Source organism: Hemitrygon akajei, chromosome 5, assembly GCF_048418815.1.
Source record: "Hemitrygon akajei chromosome 5, sHemAka1.3, whole genome shotgun sequence".
In the NCBI taxonomy this organism is placed as follows: Eukaryota; Metazoa; Chordata; class Chondrichthyes; order Myliobatiformes; family Dasyatidae; genus Hemitrygon; species Hemitrygon akajei.
Genome location: NC_133128.1, coordinates 174,225,377 through 174,249,437, shown reverse-complemented (window position 1 = coordinate 174,249,437; position 24,061 = coordinate 174,225,377). Strand labels below are relative to the sequence as shown.

At 39.5% G+C, this 24,061-nt stretch overlaps 1 protein-coding gene across 2 annotated transcripts in view; it reads right to left on the bottom strand.

Annotated features, from left to right (window-relative positions):
* The window catches only part of myo3b (myosin IIIB), a 464,201-nt gene that overhangs the window by 419,411 nt on the left and 20,729 nt on the right, over window positions 1–24,061 (bottom strand). Inside the window, exons 3-6 of one of the 2 annotated variants that reach the window (XM_073047270.1) lie at window positions 23,414–23,548; window positions 7,141–7,245; window positions 6,836–6,935; window positions 5,848–5,924 (exon numbers count right to left, since the gene is read on the bottom strand). In XM_073047270.1, coding sequence (XP_072903371.1) covers window positions 5,848–5,924; window positions 6,836–6,935; window positions 7,141–7,245; window positions 23,414–23,548 — 417 coding nt within the window. Of the gene's footprint in view, window positions 1–5,847; window positions 5,925–6,835; window positions 6,936–7,140; window positions 7,246–23,413; window positions 23,549–24,061 lie in introns of those variants that run through there. The other variant, XM_073047271.1, reaches the window with a different exon arrangement.

Below are 24,061 nucleotides of genomic sequence, written 5' to 3'. Positions count from 1 at the left end.
TCAAAGTAAAAAGTTACAGAGAAAGCGGGAATGCACAGACAGTTTGTTTGAGATTATATTTTACTCAGTGAGAGGAAATCCATCATAAATGGGAAAATCTTGGTTTGAGTAATGATCGAGGTTCCACAACTCCTCCGATGTATTATTTATGCATTAAAAGTGAAGTTGGTATCATCATGCCACAACTACTAATCATCTTTTATTTCACTGTTTTGTACACATTGGTTTGTTTGGCTGGTGAAAATTAGCTGACTTCTGATGTTTCAGTATTCTTAGTGCATACAGCCTGAAAGTCAAATTTGCACCAATTTAAATATATTCCTTCTCACCTTCATGCTCAAAAATTTCAAATTTCCTTAATATAAATCAAATTAAAATTCAAAATCCAGTACACAGAGAAAATGGTTTAGAACAAGTGAAGACATGTTAGGTTTTGTTTATCTGACATGTTATAAGCTGATTTAAATGACCAGCTGATAAACACAGGACATGCAGTGAACATGAAAAAGCAGACTTGAAAGACAAGATTGACATGAAGTCTCGAGATTTTGACTAGGATTTAGCCCTCAGACGACACACACAAAATGCTGGTGGAACACAGCAGGCCAGGCAGCATCTATAAGGAGAAGCACTGTCGACATTTCTCCTTATAGATGCTGCCTGGCCTGCTGCATTCCACCACCATTTTGTGTGTGTTGTTTGAATTTCCAGCATCTGCAGATTTCCTCGTGTTTGCTATTTAACTCTCAGATTCCAGTTAGTTAGCAAAATACTAATAATGAGGAAAATATCAAAATATCATTAACAGGGATGAGAACCACAGCACCAGAACCAGTGGAGTGGTTATGGACGAAGATGTTGTTAAGCCTACATACAAAGTCAGGAATCAAAAGGTTGAATGTGGTGAGACTAATGTTCTAGCCGCGTATATTTCAACACAAGGTATTGTAGGAAAGGCGGATGAGCTTGGGGCATGGATCAGCAATTGGAATTATGACAGTGTAGCCATTAGTGAGACTTGGTTGCAGGAGGGGCAGGACTGGCAGTTCAATGTTCAGGGGCTCCGTTGTTTTAGACTTGTTAGAGTGGAAGGGTTTAAACGTGGAGAGGCATTACTAGTCAAGGAAAATGTCACAGCAGTACTCAGACTCGAGAGACTGAAGAACTCATCAAATGAGAACTGAGGAATTAGAAATGTATGACCATGTTAATGGGATTATATTGTAGACCACCCAACAGTCCACGGGATTCAGAGGAGCAAATTTGAAGAGAGATTGTCACAAGAAAAGTAAGAATGTGATAGTAGGTGATTTTAACTTTTCACATATTGTCTGGGATTCCCATACTGTAAAAGGACTGAATGGGAAAGAGTTAATCAAATGTGTTCAGGAAAGCTTCCTTAATCAGTACATAGAAGTTCCAGCTGGAGAGAGTGCAATAGTAGATCTGCCATTCGGGAATGAGACAGGGCAGGTGACATAAGTTTGTGTCGGAGAGCACTTTGCAACTAGTGATCATAATGCCATTAATTTCAAGGTAGTTATGAAAAACGATAGATCTGGTCCTTGGGTTGAGATACTAAAACTGGAGAAAGGACCTAGCAAGTGTAGACTGGGACAGGTTGCTTTCTGGGAGATGTGTACTTGAACAGTGGAAGGCCTTCAGAAGTGAAATTTTGGGAGTGCAGATTTTACATGTTTCTGTCAGAATAAAAAGCAAGGAGTACAAGGTTATGGAACCTTGGTTTGAGAGATATTGAGGCCCTGGTTAAGAAAAAGAAGGTGCACAGTACAAAAAATGCAAGAGAACACTTAAGAAAGATATCTGGAGGGCTAAAAGAAAGCATGACGTTGCTCTAGCAGACCAGGTGAAGGGGAATCCCGAGGACTTCTGCAAATACATTAAGAGCAAAAGAACAGCAAGAGACTGAAAAAAGGGCCCCTGGAAGATCAGGGTGCTAATCTGTTTGTGAAACCAAAAGAGATAAAGAAGATGGTCTTTTTGCATCTGTATTTACCGGGAGACAAACACAGTGTCCATAGAAGTGAGGCAAAGCAGCAGCAAGGTTATGGACCTTATACGGATTACAGAGGAGGTGGCATTTGTTCTCTTGAGGCAAATTAGGGTGGATAAATCCCCAAAGTGTTCCATCAAACCTTGTGGGAAGTTAGTGCTGAAACTGCAGGGGCCCTAGCAGAAATATTTAAAACCCCGCAGCCATGGGTGGGAATTGGAGGATAGCCAATGTTGCTCCATTGTTTTAGCAAGGCTCTAAGAATAAGTCAGGAAATTATATGCTGGTGAGCCCCACATCAGTAGCAAGAAAGTTATTGGAAGGTTTTCTAAGGGCCTGGATATACAAGTATTTGTATACACGGGGACTGATTAGGAATAGTTAACATGGCTTTGTGCTTAGTAAGTCATTCCTAACCAATATTAGAGTTTCTTTAAGGAAGTTACCAGGAAGATTTATGAAGGCAAGGCAGTAGATGTTGTCAACATGGACTTTAGTAAGGCCTTTGAAAATATCCTGCATGGGAGATTGGTCAAGAAGTTTCATTCACTTGGCATTCCAGATCAGGTAGTAAATTCGATCAGACATTGGCTTCACAGGAGAAACCAAAGAGTAGTTGTACATGGTTGCCTCTGACTGGAGGCCTGTGACTAGTGGTGTGCCACAGTGTTCAGTACTGGGTCCATTGTTGTTCGTCATCTATATCAATGACCTGTATGATAACGTGGTAAAAATAGATCTGCAAATTTGCAGGTGACGCCAAGATTGGAGGTGTAGTAGACAGCAGACAAGACCAAGATTGAAGTGGAATATGGATCAGCTGGAAAAATGGGCTGAAAAATAACAGATGGAATTTAATGTAGGTAAGTGCGAAGTGTTGCACTTTGGGAGCACCAACCAGGGTGTAACTTACATGGTGAGCGGTAGGGCACTGAGGAATGCGCTAGAACAAAGTGATCTGGATATACAGATCCATAATTCCTTGAAAGTGGTGTCACAGGTCAATAGTGTCATCAAGAAATCTTTTGGCACGTTGGTCTTAATAAATCAATATACTGAGTACAGGAGTTATTTTGAAACTATACAAGATGCTGGTGAAGCCTAATTTGAAGTATTGTGTCCAGTTTTGGTCACCTACCTACAGAGGGCTATGGTCCAGGTTTAGATCGATGGGATTAGGCAGATTAATGATTCAGCATAGAGTAGGTGGGCTGAAGGGCCTGTTTCTGTGCTGTGGTGTTCTCTAACTCTAATTAAGTGGGATAGATTTACTTTCCCCACTGACAGCTGAGGGGTCTGGCATAATTTCCATGCGTGCCCTCCCCGGCAAATAGCTCACTTAAATAGTAGTCATTTTGATGAGAATACTTAAATTTCATTCTGGTCTTCTAGACAAATCTCTGAATAATCAGAATTGAGTCAAACAGATACAAACTTGTATTAAACTGTTGGAAATAACTCAGACAATGTGTAGCTCAAGATGGTTGATGGTTGGGTTGGGCTGTTCTCCGATCTTGGCAATCCATTTGTATAAAACTAAAGTTCAGCTTTTAACCTTGCGCCAATCATCAGCTCCAAAGCAAAAGTAAAAATATTTTGGGCAACATCAGTGAACCAACATATACTATTGATCAAATGGCAAAAAGGTAAGGGGTCATAACCACTGGGAATTGCCCAAAAGGTTCCACGTGGAATTGCTGGCAAACTGTAACATCATGGACACCAAGTTCAGAGTTCCCACATGAACACTGAAATCCAGAACTTCCTGGCACCTTCTTATTGGTAACTTCCTCACAGTACTTGTATTTGTATTATGTTTTACCTGTCCCTTCCACAACGTCACACTTCGCATTCAAAGGAATAATTCTGTAGTGTAGTTACCACTTTCATAAAGGGATGATGCCCAGTTCTCACATGCAGCAATACGATAGCTCTTAGATAAAACTAATTCAGAATTTACCATTCACCAGGACAGAATAATTCCATTCATTCTCCTCCTTGAACTAGTTCCATAGAATTTTATGTTTTCTCAAGAGATCATATCAGTCCATGTTTTCCCATCTCAACCAAACTACATCACCTCCAGCAGAGTAGAATTCCTCATATTGCACTGGAATGTCAACCTAGATTGTTATACTCAAGTTTGCTGGAAAGAAATTTGAGCCTGAAACCTTCTGATAGGAATGAGAGGAATACTGCCTAGGTGACAGACAGCTGGTACTCTGCATCACTTTCACTTCAAGAGCAAAAAGATCTCCACATGACAACGACAAACGCACTTCAAAAGAAGGTGACATAAATGCAAGCAAAAGCAGAAAACGATGGAAAAACTCAACAGGTTAAGGCAGTGTCTGTGGGAAGAGAAATGGTTATTGTTTCATCATAACTGGGAACAAGGGAAACAAGTTAGTTTGGACAACAGGTAAGGTGGGGAAGGGTAACGGATGGACAAAGTGGATGTCTGTATTACGGTGAAATAATATAACTACTAACTGAGTAGTGAAGCTTGCTCCCTCCTGAGATTTCCCAGAACTTTCTATTTTTATTTCATTTTTCCAGCATCTGCAAACTTTTTGATTTAGATAAATACAAGACCGTCTTTATTTTTCCTTAAAAGGAAACAGCATAGGATATAATAGAATATTTTTTTCTTCATTTTACTGGAGCTTAACAGACAGGCAGTTCTGGCATTTACTGCCCATCCTTTAAGTGCCCTGCAACTGAGTGGCTTTCTAAACCATTTCAGAGGACATTTAAGGGCCCAACATAATGGTGGGGCTAGATTAACAAAATGGCCAGACCAAGTAAGAATGGCAGATTCCCATCCCTAAAGAGCACTAAAGTTTTGCAGCTATCATCATGAAAGTCTTAGTATTTATTTATTACTTGTTTAAAGATACATCATGGAACAGGCTCTTCTGGCTCAATGAGCCACACCATCCAGCAACCCATCTATTTAACACTCGCCTAATGACAGGACAATTTGCAATGACCAATTAACCTACTAACCACTACGTCTTTGGACTGTGGCAGGAAACTGGATTATCTGGAGGAAGCCCACACAGTCACGGGATGAATTTGCAAACTCCTTAGAGACAGCGCCAGAACTGAACTGCAAATCCCACAATGCCCTGAGCTGTAACAGCGCCACAGTAACCGTTACACCACACTACTCTTTTGCTCCAGATAATTAACCAAATTCAAATGCCACTGCTGTCTTGGTAGATTTTAAATTACTAATCTGGTTATTTAGCCACTGTGCCACCATCGTAGCCAGAAGCTGCCAACATTGTATTTTTTAATTATTTTTCTCTCCCTGAACCAAAGGTGTTGACAACAATGCCATCCTTCAGATGAAATAAATTCAGCTTTGAGCAAAGACCAAAATTGAATGATCTGGGTCTTCATGGCTCCACACAGAAAGAGCTCAGCCATCAGAAGATTCCTTTTTTTTAAAAAAAAGTAATTTGAAAATGTGTCAGATTAAAATTAACATATTTCATAATTAATGTAGCAGCACAGAGTCAATTAAGTATTCCTTCCTACATTTGTCCCAGACTAGAAATGTTAGGAAAGAGCATTTTTATCCCCAGTTTATTATTGTCATGGTGTTCACGTATTCACAAATTAAATGCCCATATGACCAATATCTACAGCATGGAGCAAAACTGAATTGACTCTCTCAGGCAAAAAGAACAGGCTGGAACAAATAGCGCTCTTCTTCGACTGACAATGCATATAACTAAACAGGGCTGGATGTTACAGCTGCAGCAGCTATCCCATGCCAAATTCCGCAAAATTCAGAAATGAATAAAAGTTAAAATCCAACCCACCTCAGGTGCCATCCAAAAGGGTGTACCCACAGAAGTGTTTCGACGTAATCTTGCATTTGTAAGCTTAGCTGAAACACCTATTCAACAAAAGTGAAAAATGAATATTTTGCAAAGAAAATTGTAATATGTCAGAAATCAGTAGTAGTGTGGCTGAAATACACTTTTTAAAATGTTTGTTGTTGGATTACAATCCCACGAATGGCATATATTCAAACCCATTCTTCCATTTGAGGATTTCAATAGCTCTTGATAAATTTCATGATAGCAAAGTATTTTACCAGGATAAACAAAAGAGACTGGCACAGACTAGCATACCACACAAGCTGAATGTGGAACTGCAATGATGATGGTTGTCATGGAGAAATCTCAGACTCTCAGCAGGACATATAGAGGTGAACAGCTTTGTGTGCCTATTACCTTAAATTAGTAAAAGCAGTTACTACCAATTCTCCAAGGCGTTTTTGATCTATATTTTTCCACTCTTAATAATTTACCTTCACGAAATCAGCAATTAAATGGAACAGTTATATTTGGTGCCAAGTCCATTTCCCTTTCCGTGCAGAGGGACTAGTATTGCTTTAGGCTATTTAGTCATTTAACAGAGAACCAGTGTTCCCTTTGAGAAGCAAAAAAGAATCAAGCGCCACACTGTAAAATAATAAAAGCCTACATGAAATAGTTTGTCCCATTGTACCAGAAAGCTTTCTAATACCATCAAGTAAATAGAACACTTTTAGTACCATCGTATGAGGGCTGATATATTCATCATTTTAAGAACAGTTTTTCAAATATCCTTGAGCCGACAGGCTATTGCTAACAATTCCTTGGGTAGTCCATCTGTTAAATTCAATCCTCTGACACAAAAAAAAAGCAAAATATACTTTGCCCGTGGCGTCACAGTAAAGTTGCACTGGCTATGGTAACAATAAATTGAAGCTTTTGGCTGAACTGCAAACTTCAGAGAAAATAAACGGGAAATAGAAATTACCAAAATCAGCCAGCTTGATTCCTCCTTCTATTGTCAAGAGTATGTTGTTGCCCTTGACATCACGATGAATAATCCTGTTGTTGTGTAAATGCTGAAGGCCCTGCAGAAAATACAAACAGATCATATGGATGTATATAAAACAGTTATCCTTTGTTAACTTTAAACCAATCTGCATATGCATTACTGAAACGCTTAATGTACTACACTAGCAATATGCTTGAGTCACAACCATTATCTCAAATATGATGCTGTACGGGTATGTACACAAGTGAGAACAGATAGTCTCTTTGTCAATTAGCTCTTACCAAAAGTGCCCCATACAAAATGTATGAGATTAGTGCTTCATCCATGCATTGACCATGCTTGAGCAGATTAGTGACAAGTTCAGTGACAGAACCACCATTGCACAGCTGTGAAAGAAATGTCAGAAATAAGATTTCAGTTTCAAAATTTTCATTCCATATTTCCGTTGGAAGAAAATTTACTTTCATTCTTGCCAGGCAAGAAAAAAAAACTTTTGAAGTTTAATCACTGGCAAAATTCAGGACACTCAAAAGTCAACGTACACACAACAAATTCTCATGGTGCAGTTTAAAATAAAACAATTGGTGTCAGGCAATGCTGATTAATGAATAAGTATTGACAGTAAAACAGGATAGGTTTATTTAAAGGAACACACACAAAATGATGGAGAAACTCATTTTTTTTAAAAACTCTACTCCTCATCTTTTTTCCTCCAGTCCTGCTGAAAGGTCTTGACCCAAAATGTCAACTGTACTCCTTTCCACAGATGCTGCCTGGCCTGTTGAGTTCTTCCAGCATTTTGTGTGTGTTGCTTTGGATTTCCAGCATCTGCAGATTTTCTCTTGTTTATGATTAGGTTTATTTGAAACTGAGCCACAGAGTCTTTAATATCTATATGAGAGAGGAGAAGAGGGCTCAGTTTAATACCTCAAATAAAAGACAGCGTCTCCAAAGCAAGCAGCATTCTCTCAATACTACATTGAAGTGTGAACCTAGGTTTCTATGCGGAATTGCAAAACTGTGATAAATGATTAATTTTCACAGCTATTTAATTTCCTTTAACAAATTTAGAGAATGGATAAATATTCAAATTACACTTTAAAGGAAGTTTGTTGAGATTGTGTAACTTTGTTATGCCCACTGGCATGCAGGATGCACTCTTAGAAATGAGAGAACTAATGGAATTAAAGCTAAAAGGAGTCATTACAGTTAATTAGTTAGCTTTATTTGTCAAGTGTACATCAAAACATACAGTGAAATGCTCTGCTTGTGACGTGCAGCCCACAAGTGTTGTCACACCTACGCACCAACACAGCATGCACACAACCTGACTCGTACGTACTGTATTTGGAATGAGGAAGAAATTGAAGCACCCAATCAGAACCCATGTGGTCACGGGGAGAACATACAAACTCCTCACAGAAAGTGGCAGGAGTTGAACGCAGATCTTAAAGCTGGTGCACTGTAAAGCGTTATGCTAAACACTACACTACCATGCCACATAATTATACGTGAAGAGTTGAAAACCTGATGCAAATTCCGGGATGAATTATCCCATGGTGTAAAGGGGCTATCTATGAGGGTGGGGTGTGGGATGGGGCATGGGGTTAAATGGTGTGGCAACTCAGTACTGCAACCTACACCTCACAGTTGCATACTGGCTGGAGTGTTGGGACTAGCTGAACACCCTCCACATTTTGACAGAGTGCATGGATTCGATGACCTTCCGCAACACCATTCACTGGATGCAATAAAAGTTGCCAACTCCTGCTTAGTTTGTTGGGTTGCCGTAATAAAAATCTCTGGAATGAGACTGCTATGAGAAAAGCTATGAATCCAAACAGAGAGGAAAACAGACATTTCTATTAGATTCAACAGTAAGACCATGTGATTCAGACAGCTTGTCACATATGGATCAAATAATGCCATTCTCTAGCGATGGTTAATGATCACACAACTCCATTCACAATTCCCCAGCGAATGAAACAATCCATGCTGGCACACAGCAAGGCTTGAACAAAATTCAAACACAGGTTGTTAACTTGCAAATGATATTAGTGCACCAAAAGTGCCAGACAATGATCATTTCCAATCAGAGAGAGTCAACCATCTACCTTTGAAATATAACAGCACTAATTCATCATAACTTTGATGTTATCAATGACCAGAAACTCGACCAGAACATCCACAGAAAAAAATTAAGACAGCAGAGACAGGTCAGAGATTGGTCAAAACTCACCTACTAATACCCCAAGGTTTTAATATCACCTACAAGGCACAAGTCACTACTCCTCACTTGCCGGGATGAGTACAACTCCAACAACTCTCAAGTACCTCACTTGATTGGCATTCTATTGACCACCTTACATTCACTCTACTATGAGTGGACCATGCTCTGCAATTACTCACAAGGGAGTGTAAATGGGGCCAGCAGACTTGGCTTACAGATGCAGACTGAATGGGAGATATTAGGTAATTCAGACATCCAATATGTATATGATTTCCACAATATAAAGAAAACTGCACCATGACTAAATAGAATGTTCATAATTAAAAGAGTTAAGAATAAGTTCTTTTCCTTTGATGCTGCCTGGCCTGCTGAGTTCCTCCAGCATTTTGTGTGCGTTACTTGGAATTCCAGCATCTGCAGATTTTCTCTTGTTTGTAATAGGAATAAATTCTATTTCAGCTGGAAACAGCATTAGTGGCCCTGGACAGATGGAATATTTTTGATTATTTATTTATTCTTCCTCTATATCATGTATTGCATTGAACTGCTGCTGTGAAGTTAACAAATTTCACAGCACATGCCGGTGATAATAAACCTGATTCTGAAATGCCAGTACTAAATCGCTTGCACATTCACAGAAAGATGTAGCAGTAGGGGAGAAGGTGCTGAATTGATTAAGGAGTGGGTCACAGAATGAATAGGGCTTTCAGAAACTAAGAGGGAAAGAGATTACAAGTTGAGTGGCGGCATTACACTGAAAGGAGATGCTAGAAATCAAAATGGGCCTTCCACAGAATACAGAAACAGAGTGGCATTTGACAAGAGGATGCCTTTCACAATTCTGATTAAGATCAGAAGGCAGAAACTGGGATGTTACATAGGGAACCCTAATGAACATAATGAAAGAGATCTTCAGCTGAGATAAAGAAAAAGTTAATAGAAGTATGTATGGGAAAGGGGCATGATCAGAACAGATACGACTGAGATGGAGACAATGTGAGAGTGAAATATAGTGTTCCTACAAAAAATGAGTTCCTACAAGAAATTAAGTGGATAATGTATAGCTAAGGCAGTTGTGAAAGTCAGTGTGCTTATGGTGGACATAACATTAGATTTAAAGCTAGTCCTGCTGTGATCTATCTGTTCCAACTGATAGAAATTCCACACGTGCTAACACTCTTACCAATTAGCATCTGGTGAGATTTGACCCACAAGTGACATACTGTTCTAACATTCCAATAGTCAGGTGAGGAGAATGCGTAGGATGTCTTTCAAACTGTTGTAATTCTATAGCTTAGTGCAAAAGGGCTTCAGCCCAAAACATTGACTGTTAACTCTTTTCCATAGATGCTGCCTGACCTGCAGAGTTCCTCCAGCATTGTGTGTGTATTTCTCAGTGCACGTGCTCAGTTTAACTTTTTCTGTCAATCTACAGATGTGATTTATTCATTGACAAATGCTTAAGAAACATTACACCAAGGTTTTCAAAAGCCAGTGGACTATAATTAAATGACTCCAGTTGTTTTCCATTTTTCCCATAGCACTAAGAAAGTTTCTATTCCAATGACCACCCTACAATATTCCACCCATCTTTCTTCCTCAGGAACTTTCAATACAGTTGACCATACCGTTCCAAAGATTTAAAGATTCAAAGTGTATTTATTATCAAAGAATGTATAAATTACACAACCTTGAGATTTATTTGCTGACAGTCGCAAAGCAAGGAACCTGAAAGAACCCAGCCTTTCCAGTCTATCTGGGTCAGCATTTAAATTGCCCAAAAAGTGGATTGTACTTCAAACGAGAACCCAGACCTCTCAGTGGCAAATTGCTCCAGGCCTAGAATGTGCCACCCTGCAACTTGCATCAGACCTGGACAGCTCCGAATCCAAATGCATCGATTTCACTATGCACAGGCAGGGCACATCTTCACTTGGCCATCACTGATTGTTTACAGTGATAATTTACCACAATTCACTTAAAAAAAAGTTATTAATAATGATTTTAATCAAATTCCTTTCCTTTCAAACCACCAGTAAACTGTCGCATGTCTTTGGTAGCACCATCTTAAACCTGAAGATTATAACATTCCATTACACCTTAGATTAAACACCTGCACTTCCAGCAGTTGGCAGGCAGATATACCTCTATAAGCCCCCTTGGAATCCATATAATAAATATTTTAATAAAATCACCTCTCATTTAATGAATGCCAAGTAGGCCCAATCTGCAACAATGTGGGTCTTTCTTCACACATGCTTTCAGGAATAAAAGAATGCTCTCTGAACTGCCACCGATGCAAACAAATTTCCTTAAAGAAGGAGAACAAGACCCACACTGTCCTTTATATATAGTTTCACCAGTGCCCTGTACTTAGCCACTTGTACAAATCATCCTTCGCAGTAAAGACCAATATTCTATTTCCTTTCCTAGGCACTTCCAATATCTGCATGCTAACTTCCTTTACAAGAACATCTAAATCTTGCTATAAGTTTCTCTCCATTTAAACTTTGGATAATTCAATATGTTCCCATATTATTCACCATCTGTCAAATTTGTGGACACATGCTTAATCCTTTACAGACTCATGTACCCTCAGAATTTGCTTTCCCACCTACCAGCGCATCATCAGTAAATGTGGCTAGAATACGTTCAATCCCTTCATTATTCATAATATATTGTGAATAGTTAGGCTTTTCAGATCCCTAATATGTTTCTCAAGTTATAAGGATTATTTTAATCTCTTCACTTCCCTTTGCACTTGGATTTTCTATAATTATATAGATGATTTTATTCTACCATGAAATTACTACCATTTCATTATTCCCAAATGTTAATTCCCTCATCACACCATTGAAACATTTAGCTTTACTCATTTTACAAGCTGGCAATGCTCTTTTCCAATTCCTTGCCACACTTTGTTATCTATTATCTCCCTCTATAATTTATTTTATTTAGGCATCCTCTGCTGGTTTCTAAAGTGATCCCAATCTTCTGGCCTACAGGTCATCTTTGCAACATTAAGCCTTTTATTTCAAACAGATACCATCTTTAACTTAGCCAGCAGCGGATGGATCATCCTTCTCACTATTTCTCAATGCATTATATCTCAATAATAGACTGAAATAGATTGCATTTTTGTTGAGCATTATGAAATATGTTTACATTTTCTGCAAGCGTTCATCCATTTTTTTTATACTTCTGAATTCAGTTGTACTGATCTACTATCAATATTTTTGCGATTTTCTTTGCAAGTTTAAGACAGTGGTCGCAGATCCAAGTTTCTCATTCTCAAACTGAAAATGAAATTTAATTATGTTTTGATCACTCTGCTCTAACGGACATTGCTGCTGCTCCTTTCAGCGCCTTGTGGCGCAATGGGCAGCAACCTTGCCACTTCTTTAGCACTTGTCTGTCTTTTTTTAAATGAGGCTGAGTTGCCAGCTCGACAATGAACCCAGCACAGATGGGAAGGATGCAAGGAGCCGGCCAGATTCGAACCAAGACCACTCACCTCGAAGTCAGGTGCAGAGGCCACTATATCACCAGTCAACCTTGTGAGACATGGATAGATCTAAAACAGCTTATTCCCAGTTCTGCAACATATCATTCCATGAAACATGGAGCATACTCAGGGCCAAATGGCTTAATTCTGTTCCTATATCTTATGGAAACTAAGTGCCTCCTGTAGATGCTATCAATGGTGGGGTAGGGTATGTCTAAGATGGGCCAGGCTATGTCCACGACCCTCTGCAGCCTGTGTTCAAATAACTATACAAGGCCATGATGCAACCAGCCAACAAAACAGAGATGTGGAGAAATTTCTTTAGCCAAAGGGTGGGTGAATTTGTGGAATTTGTTGCCACATGCAGCTGTGGAGGCCAGGTCGTTGGGTGTATTTAATGCAGAGATTGATAGGTTCTTGATTGGACATGGCATCAAAGGTTACAGGGAGAAGGCCGGGAACTGGGGTTGAGGAGGAGATTAAAAAGACAAATCAGCCATGATTGAATGGCGGAGCAGACTCAATGGGCCAGATGGCCTAATTCTGCTCATATGTCTTATGGTCTAAGACCGGTCAAACTCAGGCAGATGGCACTGAAAACACGCCTGCCCTCTGCTCTGATCTTTGTCGACTTCAACCTTGCTCAATGCCTCAACTGGAGGACGCAATAGAGTCAATCACGGGCTCGCACCCTTCGTCCAGGCTTCCAGAACACCAGTCCGCACACTCTACTCCCAATCTCACCAAAGTCCCTTGACTCAAAAATACACCATCAAAATGTAACTCAAAGTTTCCAATCGCACCCAACTTAGTAGCAAAATCATATTTGAAAGAAGAAATAAAAGTAGTAAAAGAAGTAATTTCATGAACTGTTTGCAGGACATTGCCATTGGTTCACTGGCACCATCTTGCCATTAAGATTTAGAAGCATTATAGAACATGGAACATGGGAAAGTACAGTACAATAAATGCCCCTCAACCTTTTAACCTATTCCAAGATCAATCTAAACCTTAGCTTCCACATGGTATTCCACTTTTCATTCATCCATGTGCATATCTAAGGACCTCTTCAATATCTCTAATGAATCTGCTTCTCACTACCGCTGGCAGTGTGTTCCAAGCACTTACCACTCTGTGTAAAAAAAAAACTACCTCTGTCATCCCCCTATACTTTCCTCCAATCACATTAAATTATGCTCACTTGTAATAGCCAATTCCACCCCGGGGAAAAGTCACCAGCTATCCACTCTCTCACTATATCTCTTATCATCTTGTACATCTCTTATCCTCCTTCACTTGAAAGAGAAAACTCCTAACTTGTTCAACCTTTCCTCACAAGACATGCCCTCTCATCCAAGCAGTATCCTGATAAATCTACTGTGCCCCCTCTCTGAAGCATCAACATCTCTCCAATAATGAGGCAACCAAACCGAACCCAATATTCCAAGTGTGGTCAAAGCAGTGTTTTACTTTTCGCACTGCCTTACTGTTCAGGAAAACAGGGCAGAGAGAAATTAGTCCAAAAACTTCTATATGTTACGCGTTAATAGAAAAATAATTGCATTACTTCATTCATAAAATATAGCAATCAACATAATTGTGTTTGACATTAAAATTTAATTCATTTCACATAAAGCACAACTGGAAAAACAATGGGTTGATTATGCTATTCTTCATAATAACTAATAGTCTGCTCTCAGCCAAGCTGAATTACCTGAAGCAGACCAATTTCATGAATGATGGACAGAGATTATTGCCCTTTCAATCTTTCATGTCATCAGTATGGCTACTAGCAAGCAGCATAAAGTAGACAAGAAGCATATTTGAACAGTCTTGACTTAGTGCCAATGTGTTGTACCATGAATGTGCACAGACTCTCATCCCAGAAATTCAAATACATTAATATTCTGTAAATGACTTAATTTAGAATCAGTAGTCCAGTCTCTTTGATTGTTTTTTGCATAACATTTCAAAGTCTAAATACAGCTCAATATTTAATACTTCTTCCATTTCAATACTGTAAAGGGAAAATAAAATCATTTTCACAAGCGAGTACATCAATTAGAATATTTAAAATCAACAGACAATAGAATAAATGAGCCTTATCAAAGCCTGTACAAACCTGACTCTGATAAATGCTCATAACAACATCTACTTATGCCATTTGCACTCAGGCAAATGGGAAAAATCATTTTTATTATGATATCACTGATTGCTCCAATCACAATCCAAAACCAGGAACACCACTCAATCAACAGTTCTGAAGAGAAATGGAGAGGGAATATTACAGATTATTACAGACCCAACTGAGTACAGATACTGGAATCTGAGGAAAAAGCAACCTGCTTCCTCAGTGGGTTAAATGATGAACATTTTGGGTCTGATCTGGACCAGGAGTGTAGAGGAAAGTTAGCAGTACATAAAGGAAAGAGGGAGGGGTTGATAGGTAGAACCAGGTTAGATAGGGGATAATGGAAAGATGGAGCAAGGTGGGGGAAGAGGAGGTAGCAGTTCTGAGATAGAGAGAGCTAGGTAATGGCAGAGAACAGATAAGGAAGGATGAAAAAAAGTAAAGCAGATGGAACCAGGTTAGCGGAGGAGAGGGGAAATGTATACGTAGAATGAAGCTAGAAGATGGAAGTGGAGCCAATAAGGATGGTTGAAGGGGAGATGGAACCAAATGAGATACAGAGTAGGAAAGATAGGTCAAGAGAGAAGAAACCCAGGTGAATAGATGCATGGGCAAAGGAACTAGGTGGGAGAGGGTAACCAAAAGATATAGGAGCAGAAATAGGCCATTTGGCCCAACAAATCTGCTCCGTCATTTCATCAGGGCTGGTCCAATTTTCCTCTCAGCCCCAATCTCCTGCATTCTTCCTGTATCTCTTCATGCCCTAACCAATCAAGAATCTATCAAACTCTGCCTTAAATATATAGTACATAAAGACTTGGTCTCCACAGCTGCCTGTGACAATGAATTCCATAGAATCACCACTCTCTGTCTAAAGAAATTCTTCATCTCTGTTCTAAAAGGATAATGCTCTATTCTGAGGCTGTGTCCTATGGTCTTAGACTCTCCCACCATAGGAAACATCCTCTCCACATCCACTCTAACAAGACCTTTCACCATTCAATAAGTTTCTATGAGGTCACCCTTCATTCTTCTGAATTCCAGGGAATACAGGCCCAGAACCATCTTCACATGACAAACCATTCAATCCTGGAATCATTTTTGTGAACCTCCTTTGAGCGCTCTCCAGCTTCAGCACATCCTTTCTAAGATAGGAGGCCCAAAATGTCTCAAAATACTCCAAGTCAGGCCTCACCAGTGCTGTATAAAGTCTCAACATTAGATCCTTGCCTTTTATTCCAGTCCTCTTGAAATTAATGCTAACATCACATTTGCCTTCCTCACCACAGACTCAACCTGCAAATTAACCTTTAGAGACTCCCAAATCCCTTTGCATCTCAGATTCCTGGATTTTCTCTCCATTCAGAAAATAGTCAACCCTTTCATTTCTTCTACCAAAGTGCATGACCATACACTTCCCAACACTGTATCCCATCTGCCATTTCTTTGCCCATTATCCCAATCTGTCTAAGTCCTTCTGTAGCCTACTTTCTCAAAACTACCTATCTTCATATTGTCTGCAAACTTTGCAACAAAGCTATCAATTCCATCATCTAAATCACTGACATACAACATAAAAATAATCGGTCCCAACACAGACCCCTGTGGAACACCACTAGTCACTGGCAGTCAGTCAGAAAAGGCAACCTTTATTCCCACTCTTTACCTCCTGCCAATCAGCCACTGCTTTATCAATGCTAGAACCTTTCCTGTAATACCATGAGCTCATAGTTTGTTAAGCCATCTCATGTGTGGCACTTTGTCAAAGGCCTTCTGAAAATCCAAGTACACAACATCAACCGATTCTCCTTTGCCTATCCTGCTTGTTATTTCTTCAAGAAATTCCAACAGATTTGTCAGGCAAGATTTTCCCTTGAGAAAACCATGCTGACTACGGCCTATTTTATCATGTGCCTGTAAGTACTCTAAGACCTCATCCTTAACAATCGACTACAATATCTTCCCAACCACTGAGGTCAGACTAACTGGCCTATAGTTTCCTTTCTTCTGTCTCTCTCCCTTCTTGAAGAGTGAAGTGACATTTGCAATTTTCCAGTCTTCTGGAACCATCCCAGAATCTAGTGATTCCTGAAAGATCATTACAAATGCCTCCATGATCTCTTCAACCACCTCTATCAAAACACTGGGGTACATACCATCTGGTCCAGGTGACTTATCTATCTTCAGACCTTTCAGCTTCCCAAGAACCTTCTCTCTAGTAATGGTAACTTCACACACTTCATGACCCCTGACACCTGGAACTTCGAACATACTGCTAGTGTCTTCCACAGTGAAGACTGATGCAAAATACTAATTCATCATGTCCGCTATTTCATTGTTCACCATTACGACTTCTCCAGCATTGTTTTCCAGCAATCCAATATCCACTCTCAACTCTCTTTTACACTTTATGCATCTGAAGAAACTTTTGGTATCCACTTTATTATTATCTAGCTTACTTTCGTATTTCATCTTTACATTCTTAATGATTTATTTAGTTGCCTTTGGTGGGTTTTTCAAAGCTTCCCAATCCGATCACTTCCAACTATTTTTTGCTCTATTTTCTGCCCTCTCTTTGGCTTTTATGTCGGCTTTCACTTCTCTTATTAGCTATGGTTGTGTCATCTTGCCTTTAGAATTTTTCTTCATCTTTGGGATATATATATCCTGTGCCTTCCAAATTGCTTCCAGAAATTCCAGCCATTGCTGCTCTATTGTCATTTCTGCCAGTGTTCTTTTCCAATCAACATCACCAACTGCTCTCTCATGTCTCTGTAATTCCCTTTAACCCACTGTAATACTGAAATATCTGACTTTCTTTCTCAAATTTCAGGGTGAATTCAATCATATTATGATCACTTTCCCCTAAGGGTTCCTTTACTTTTAGCTCTCTAATCAATTCTGGTTCATTGCACAACACTCAATAGCTCCAGAATAGCTGATCCTCTAGTGAGCTCAACCACGAGCTGCTCTAAAAAGCCATTTCATAGGCATTCCAGGTCTCCTCTTGGAATCCAGCGCCAACTTGATTTTTCCAATATACCTAGGTATTGAAAGCCCCCATGACTATTATAACATGGCCCTTTTGGCAAGCATGCTCTATCTCCCAATGTAATTTGTAGACCAAGTCCTTACTATTGTTTGGGGGTCTGAATACAACTCCCTTACGGATCTTTTTACCCTTGCAGTTCCTTAGCTCTATCCACAATGATTCAACATCTTCTGACCCTATGTCCCCTCTGCCTTCCTACCTACCTTTTCAATACAATGTGTATCCTTGGACATTAAGTTCCTAGCTATAATCTTCTTTCAGCCATGATTTCACAATGCCTACGACGTTATACATGCCAATCTGTAACTGTGCTACAAGTTCATCTACCTTATTCTGTATACTGCACACTTTCAAATATAACAACTTCAGCCTTGTATTCACCCTTTTCAATTTTGTTCACCTTTTATATTGCAACTTATCCTGTTGACTGCAATTTTGCCCTATCATCAGCCCCTGGTCTCACTACACATTGCCTCTGCTTGTAAAGCAACTATCTCATCCTCAATGATATCATTCCAATTCCCATGCCCCTTCCAAATTAGTTTAAACCCACCCAAACAACCTATGCCAACCTCCCCACAAGTATATTGGACCCCCATGGGTTCAGGTGTAACCCGTCCCTTTTATACAGGTTATACCTTCCCCAGAAAAGATCCCAATGATCCATAAATCTGAACCCTTGCCCCTTGCACTAGTTCTTCACGCATTCACCCGCCAAATCATCCTATTCACACCCTCTCTGGTATGTGGCACATGCAGTAATCCAGAGATTACTACCCTGGAGGTCCTGTTTCTCAGCTTTCTACCTAGCTCCCTAAAATCTCTTTGCAGGATCTCACCTTGTCTACCTATGTCATTGATGCCAATATGTACCAAGAGTTCTGGCTGTTCACCCTCGCCCTTATGAATGTCATGGACTCTCTGCGAGACATCCCTGATCCTGGCACCAGGGAGGCAGCAAATCTTCTAGGTTTCTCTATTGCACCCACAGAACCTCAGCTCTGTTCCTCTGACTAAGGAATCTCCTATTGACACTGCAGTCCTCTTCACCTCTCTGCTCTTTTGAGCCACAGCACCAAATTCAGTGCCAGAGACCCAGTCACTATGGCTCCCCCACTGTGTAGGTCACCCCCCTCAAAAGTTTCTAAAGTTATATACTTATTATTGAGGGGAACGGCCACAGGTGTACACTGCACTGACTGTGCATTTACCTTCCTTCTCCAGTTATCTGTCTCCTGCAACTCAGGAGTGACTACCTCCCTGTAGTTCCTGCCTATCACCTCCTCATTCTCCCATACGAGACAAAGGTCATTAAGCTGCAGCTCCAGTTCCTTAATACATTCTCTCAGGAGCTGCAAACCAGTCACTCCCAGACTTCTCACATCCCACTCAGAGTACAAAACACTGCCCCTGGAGCCATTCTCACTGAACCAGTAAGCCCTAACAGAAGAGAAATAAACAAATAGGAACAGAGAGACTAACTTACAAGACAATTTACCTCAGCAAAACCTGATGAACTAAAGCTAATCTGAACAATGGCTCACTCTAAAAGAATGGCCGCTCCTCTTGCACTTGAATTACTGTATTTTTATTCACCCTTTCTAATGATTCCCACTTGCTGATTGGTCACTCCTCAACTCAAAGAATCTGCCGTGAAGCTCTCCTTTAAATTTCAACTGTTGCCCTGATTAAAAGGTAGTCTTTTTTATGCACCCCCGACGTGGATTGTCCAATTTAGAGAAAACTGCCTACTTGTTACCATCATAACAAGTCATAGCAACATGGAGGGGGAGGAGGGATTGGGGGAAGAAAGAGAATGGGAAATGTGATCAAGTGGAAAGAGAATCTAGACAGACCAGCAAGAGTGGGAAAGGAACAAAAAGGGGTGTGAGTTAGCTAGAATTGGAAAACTCAATATCCATACCATTGGGTTGTAGACTATCCAAGTGGAACATGAAGTTTTCTTCTTTTAGTTTGCACCTGACCTCAATGTAGCAGTGGAAAAGGCTGAGGTTAGTGTGGGACTGCGATTACGAGTTGAAATATCATGCAACGTGAAGCTCAAAATTGCCACCTAGTCATTGCCAATATGGAAGAAGCCATAATGCGAGCACAGAATGAAGGCTGTTATTGTTGGAATAAATTCAGAGCTCAAGTACCACAGAAAATTAGGCTGGATATCTCAACTCATTTTTAATAGAAACCTGCACAATCACTTCAGATGCAGTTCTTTCAAACATCCAAGAAATTAAGGAAGCCTTTCAACCTCTGGGTAAGGTTTTCTACAGACCAAACTACCTGCACCTTTGAAGAGGCAATGCTTGGGGGTTTCCATAGTAGCTGAAGCCATAACTGGTCTTCCTCTAACTGCTTCAAACCTCCATTCTGCTTTCCTGTCCAACCATAGTAACCTTTCACCACCTTTGTTTACCCTTTTTTAAACTGTTTGCATGGTTTGTCCTCTTTTGCACATTAGATGTTCGTCGGTCTTTGTGGTTTTCTATGGATTTTTTATGCTTCTTTATTTTGTGAGTGTCTGCAAGAAGACGAATCTCAAGGTTGTGTGTGTTATACATATTTTGCTAATAAAACTGAACTTTGGGCCTTGCTTCTCAAATATCTACCTATTCTTAAAAAACATTCAAAGACTTTCACCACCCTTAGAGAAAGAAGATTCCAATGATTCTTGAGATTGGAGAGAGAATAAAATCATCCCATCTCTTTCTAAACATCAGCCTTCATATTTTTAAGCAGTGACCTCTAGTTCTAGATTCTATCACAAGAGGCAATTTCTCCTTTCAACATCCAGCCCGTCAAGATCACTCATTCTTCCAATACAACTGCCAACAAGCTTAACCTGTCCAACCTTTCCTTACAAGCCAACCCACATATTCAAATAACCAATGCAAATAAAAAGACCATGTCTATACATAATGCTCCAGATGTGGCCTCAGCAATGCCCAAGTAACTGGAGCATAACTTTTTTTACCTTGAAACTAAACTCCCCAAGCAATAGCAGTGTTATTTTTTCCAATTACTTGATGAACGTGCCTAATAGTCTTTTGTGAATCATGTACAAAAATTAGGTTTAAGGTGAGTAAGGAAGAACTTTTTTTAAACTGGTGGATGGTTAGAATTCGAAATGCACTGTCTGAGAAGGGTAATGGAGGCAGAGGCTCTCACAACTTTCAAGTATCTAAATGAACAAGGCATAGAATGCAACAAATCAAGATGAGTATTTGAAGGTCAATAAGGACAGGATGAGTTGAAATGCCTGCTTCAGTGCTGCTTGATCTAGACTCTAAATTACATTGGGTTTCAATGATGCCATAGATCTAAGACTATTAACTTTTTCTCGTGTCACATCTGTTTATTTATTGAGATACAGTCTGGAATAGGCTCCTCCAGCCCTTCGAGCCTAATCATGGGTCAATTTACAATAAACATACTCCAGTCTCCTCTTATACACTGCTTCCAGTGAACTGTCAAAGAAAATAGTTCTACCTTCTGCACAAGGTCCCATGAATGTTAAACATAATGACCATGCAACAAACACAATTGAAGTTTAAATTACTTACTTATATCACAGGATTAGCAATCTTATATTTTCAAGATCATCAAAATTTGACAGAATGAAGTGACCTTTGACTTTGTCAAATGACCCTGACATGTTTATTTTAACCATAATTTTTATATTTATGGAACAGATATATGGATGTTAAGATAGAACAAATTCAGATACAAATTTAAAATATGCCTGTAATGCCTTCCAAATTTAAGACTAACAAGCTTCCATTCCCAAGAAAATATTAGTGATTTTTCACTTGTGATAACTGCACAATAAAAATGCAAACATCAACACAACAAACTTATGATTTCATAATACTCAGATAACTATGAAGTGGTTCACTTTGGTAGGTCAAATTTGATGACAGAATATAGCATTAATGGTAAGACCCTTGGCAGTGTGGAGGAACAGAGGTATCTTGGGATCCTAGTCCATAGGACGCTCAAAGCAGCTGCACAGGTTGACTCTGTGGTTAAGAAGGCATATGGTGTATTGGCCTTCATCAATCATGGAATTGAATTTAGGAACTGAGAGGCAATGTTGCCCTATATAGGACCCTGGTCAGACCCCACTTGGAGTACTGTGCTCAGTTCTGGTCGCCTCACTACAGGAAGGATGTGGAAGCCATAGAAAGGGTGCAGAGCAGATTAACAAGGATGTTGCCTGGATTGGGGAGTATGCCTTATGAAAACAGGTTGAGTGAACTCGGCCTTTTCTCCTTGGAGCGACTGAGGATGAGAGGTGACCTGATAGAGGTGTATAAGATGATGAGAGGCATTGAGCGTGTGGATAGTCAGAGGCTTTTTCCCCAGGGCTGAAATGGTTGCCACAAGAGGACACAGGTTTAAGGTGCTGGGGAGTAGGTACAGAGGAGATGTCAGGGGTAAGTTATTTTACTCACAGAGCAGTGAGTGTGTGGAATGGGCTGCCAGCAACGTTGGTGGAGGCAGATACGATAGGGTCTTTTAAGAGACTTTTGGATAGGTACATGGAGCTTAGAAAAATAGAGGGCTATGGGTAAGCCTAGTAATTTCAAAGGTAGGGATATGTTCTGCACAACTTTGTGGTCCGAACGGCCTGTATTGTGCTGTAGGTTTTCTATGTTTCTATAATACTCCCTAAAGATGCAAGAGCTTTGTAAATACCATCTGTTTTAATAGTTAAATAGTTAAAATTGTTTAATAGTTAAAATGCCATCTGCAGGTTCGGAAAAGTAATCAAAAGATTATTGGCAAGTTGATCATCATGACTGCAAGAGGTTCAAAGTTTAGTAATTAGCCATTACACCAAACCCTGGGTACTGCATATATATTTTGGACAGTTCACCTTCAAAAAAAAAAATTAGCCTTAGAGAAATGTGGCCTAAAGAATTCCAGAAGGATATTGAACTCCAGGGGCTAAATTATGAGAAGTCAGAGAATAAGGATTTGGATAGGAAATTTAACCAATCACCCTTCAGTAAAAGAGAATGAATTGAATTGAGAAACTATTCCTAACAGTAGGGAAATCTATGCCAATGATAAATTAAATGAAAAGTGTTGAGGAAACACAGAGTTTGGTAGAAGTTTAAAATTCCCTTCCACAAACAATAGTTGGTCCTTTATCAACAGTGAATTCTGAAATCAAATCAAATTCTGATCATGTTTGTGAGAGATGAGATAAAGCAAAACAATGTTTCACAGAGCCTGTTCACAGATCAAGAATAATCTCACGGAACGACAGAACAGATTGAAAAGGTGAAACTGTCTAATTGGACATTACAATGACGTGGTTTTGGTTCATCCAACTGAGCATCTGGTCAGCAAAGAACAGAAGGTGTTTTTAGAATACATTCTGTGAGTGAAGTATCACATTTAAATTATTTTCTAAGGTACTTAAATCCATCAGAAAGAGCAGGAGGCAAACATTTGATATAAGGGCATTTTCTATCTTCACTATTTTATGGATTTGATCTAATCTGGCTGCTATCACCAACTATAAAATTTAGCTTTATAAATCTACAAGTTCCTTTTATACACTCCTCTAGAAGTTAAACACAAAAGTTATCCTAAAGCCATAGGCTTCTTACCTCTAGAACCAACCAGAGATGTCCACCAGATTTCAGATCAGTTTTATAGAACATCCCATAGAACTTAACAACATTAGGATGACTTGTAAGTGACTGCAGGATGCTGTATTCTGCTTCAATTTCCTCATCAACAACCTAAGAAAAATGATAAAATGAGAAGTGAATGACAATAATAAATAATGCTAGGTCACCACATAATGTATATTTCTAATACAATTGAATATAGAGGCCCAAAAATAATAGTGTAGGGAATAGAAGCAAATTTATACAGTGTACTGATCAGAAAGTTGCACATACTGTTTGTGTTATGAAATTCCTTATATACTATAGTACTATAGTTGTATAAATTGTAGTACTCATAATACATTAGTACTGGTTAAGAAATTTAAATTATTTTCATACCAGCATAAACAGCGATACTCTGCAAGTACAGAACACAATTATGGAGGTGATTAGAATGTTGGCCCTGAATGCAAGTAAGATAGAGTACAAAAGTAGCCAAGTCTTGGTGCAATGTGAGCACTGCATACAGTTTTTAGTCTCATTTAATGAAGGAAGAATACACTTACTTTCAAAGCAGTGCAAAGAAGATTTACAAAACCCACGGACTGAAAGCTTCGTTTTATGAATAAAAGATTCATATGTTTT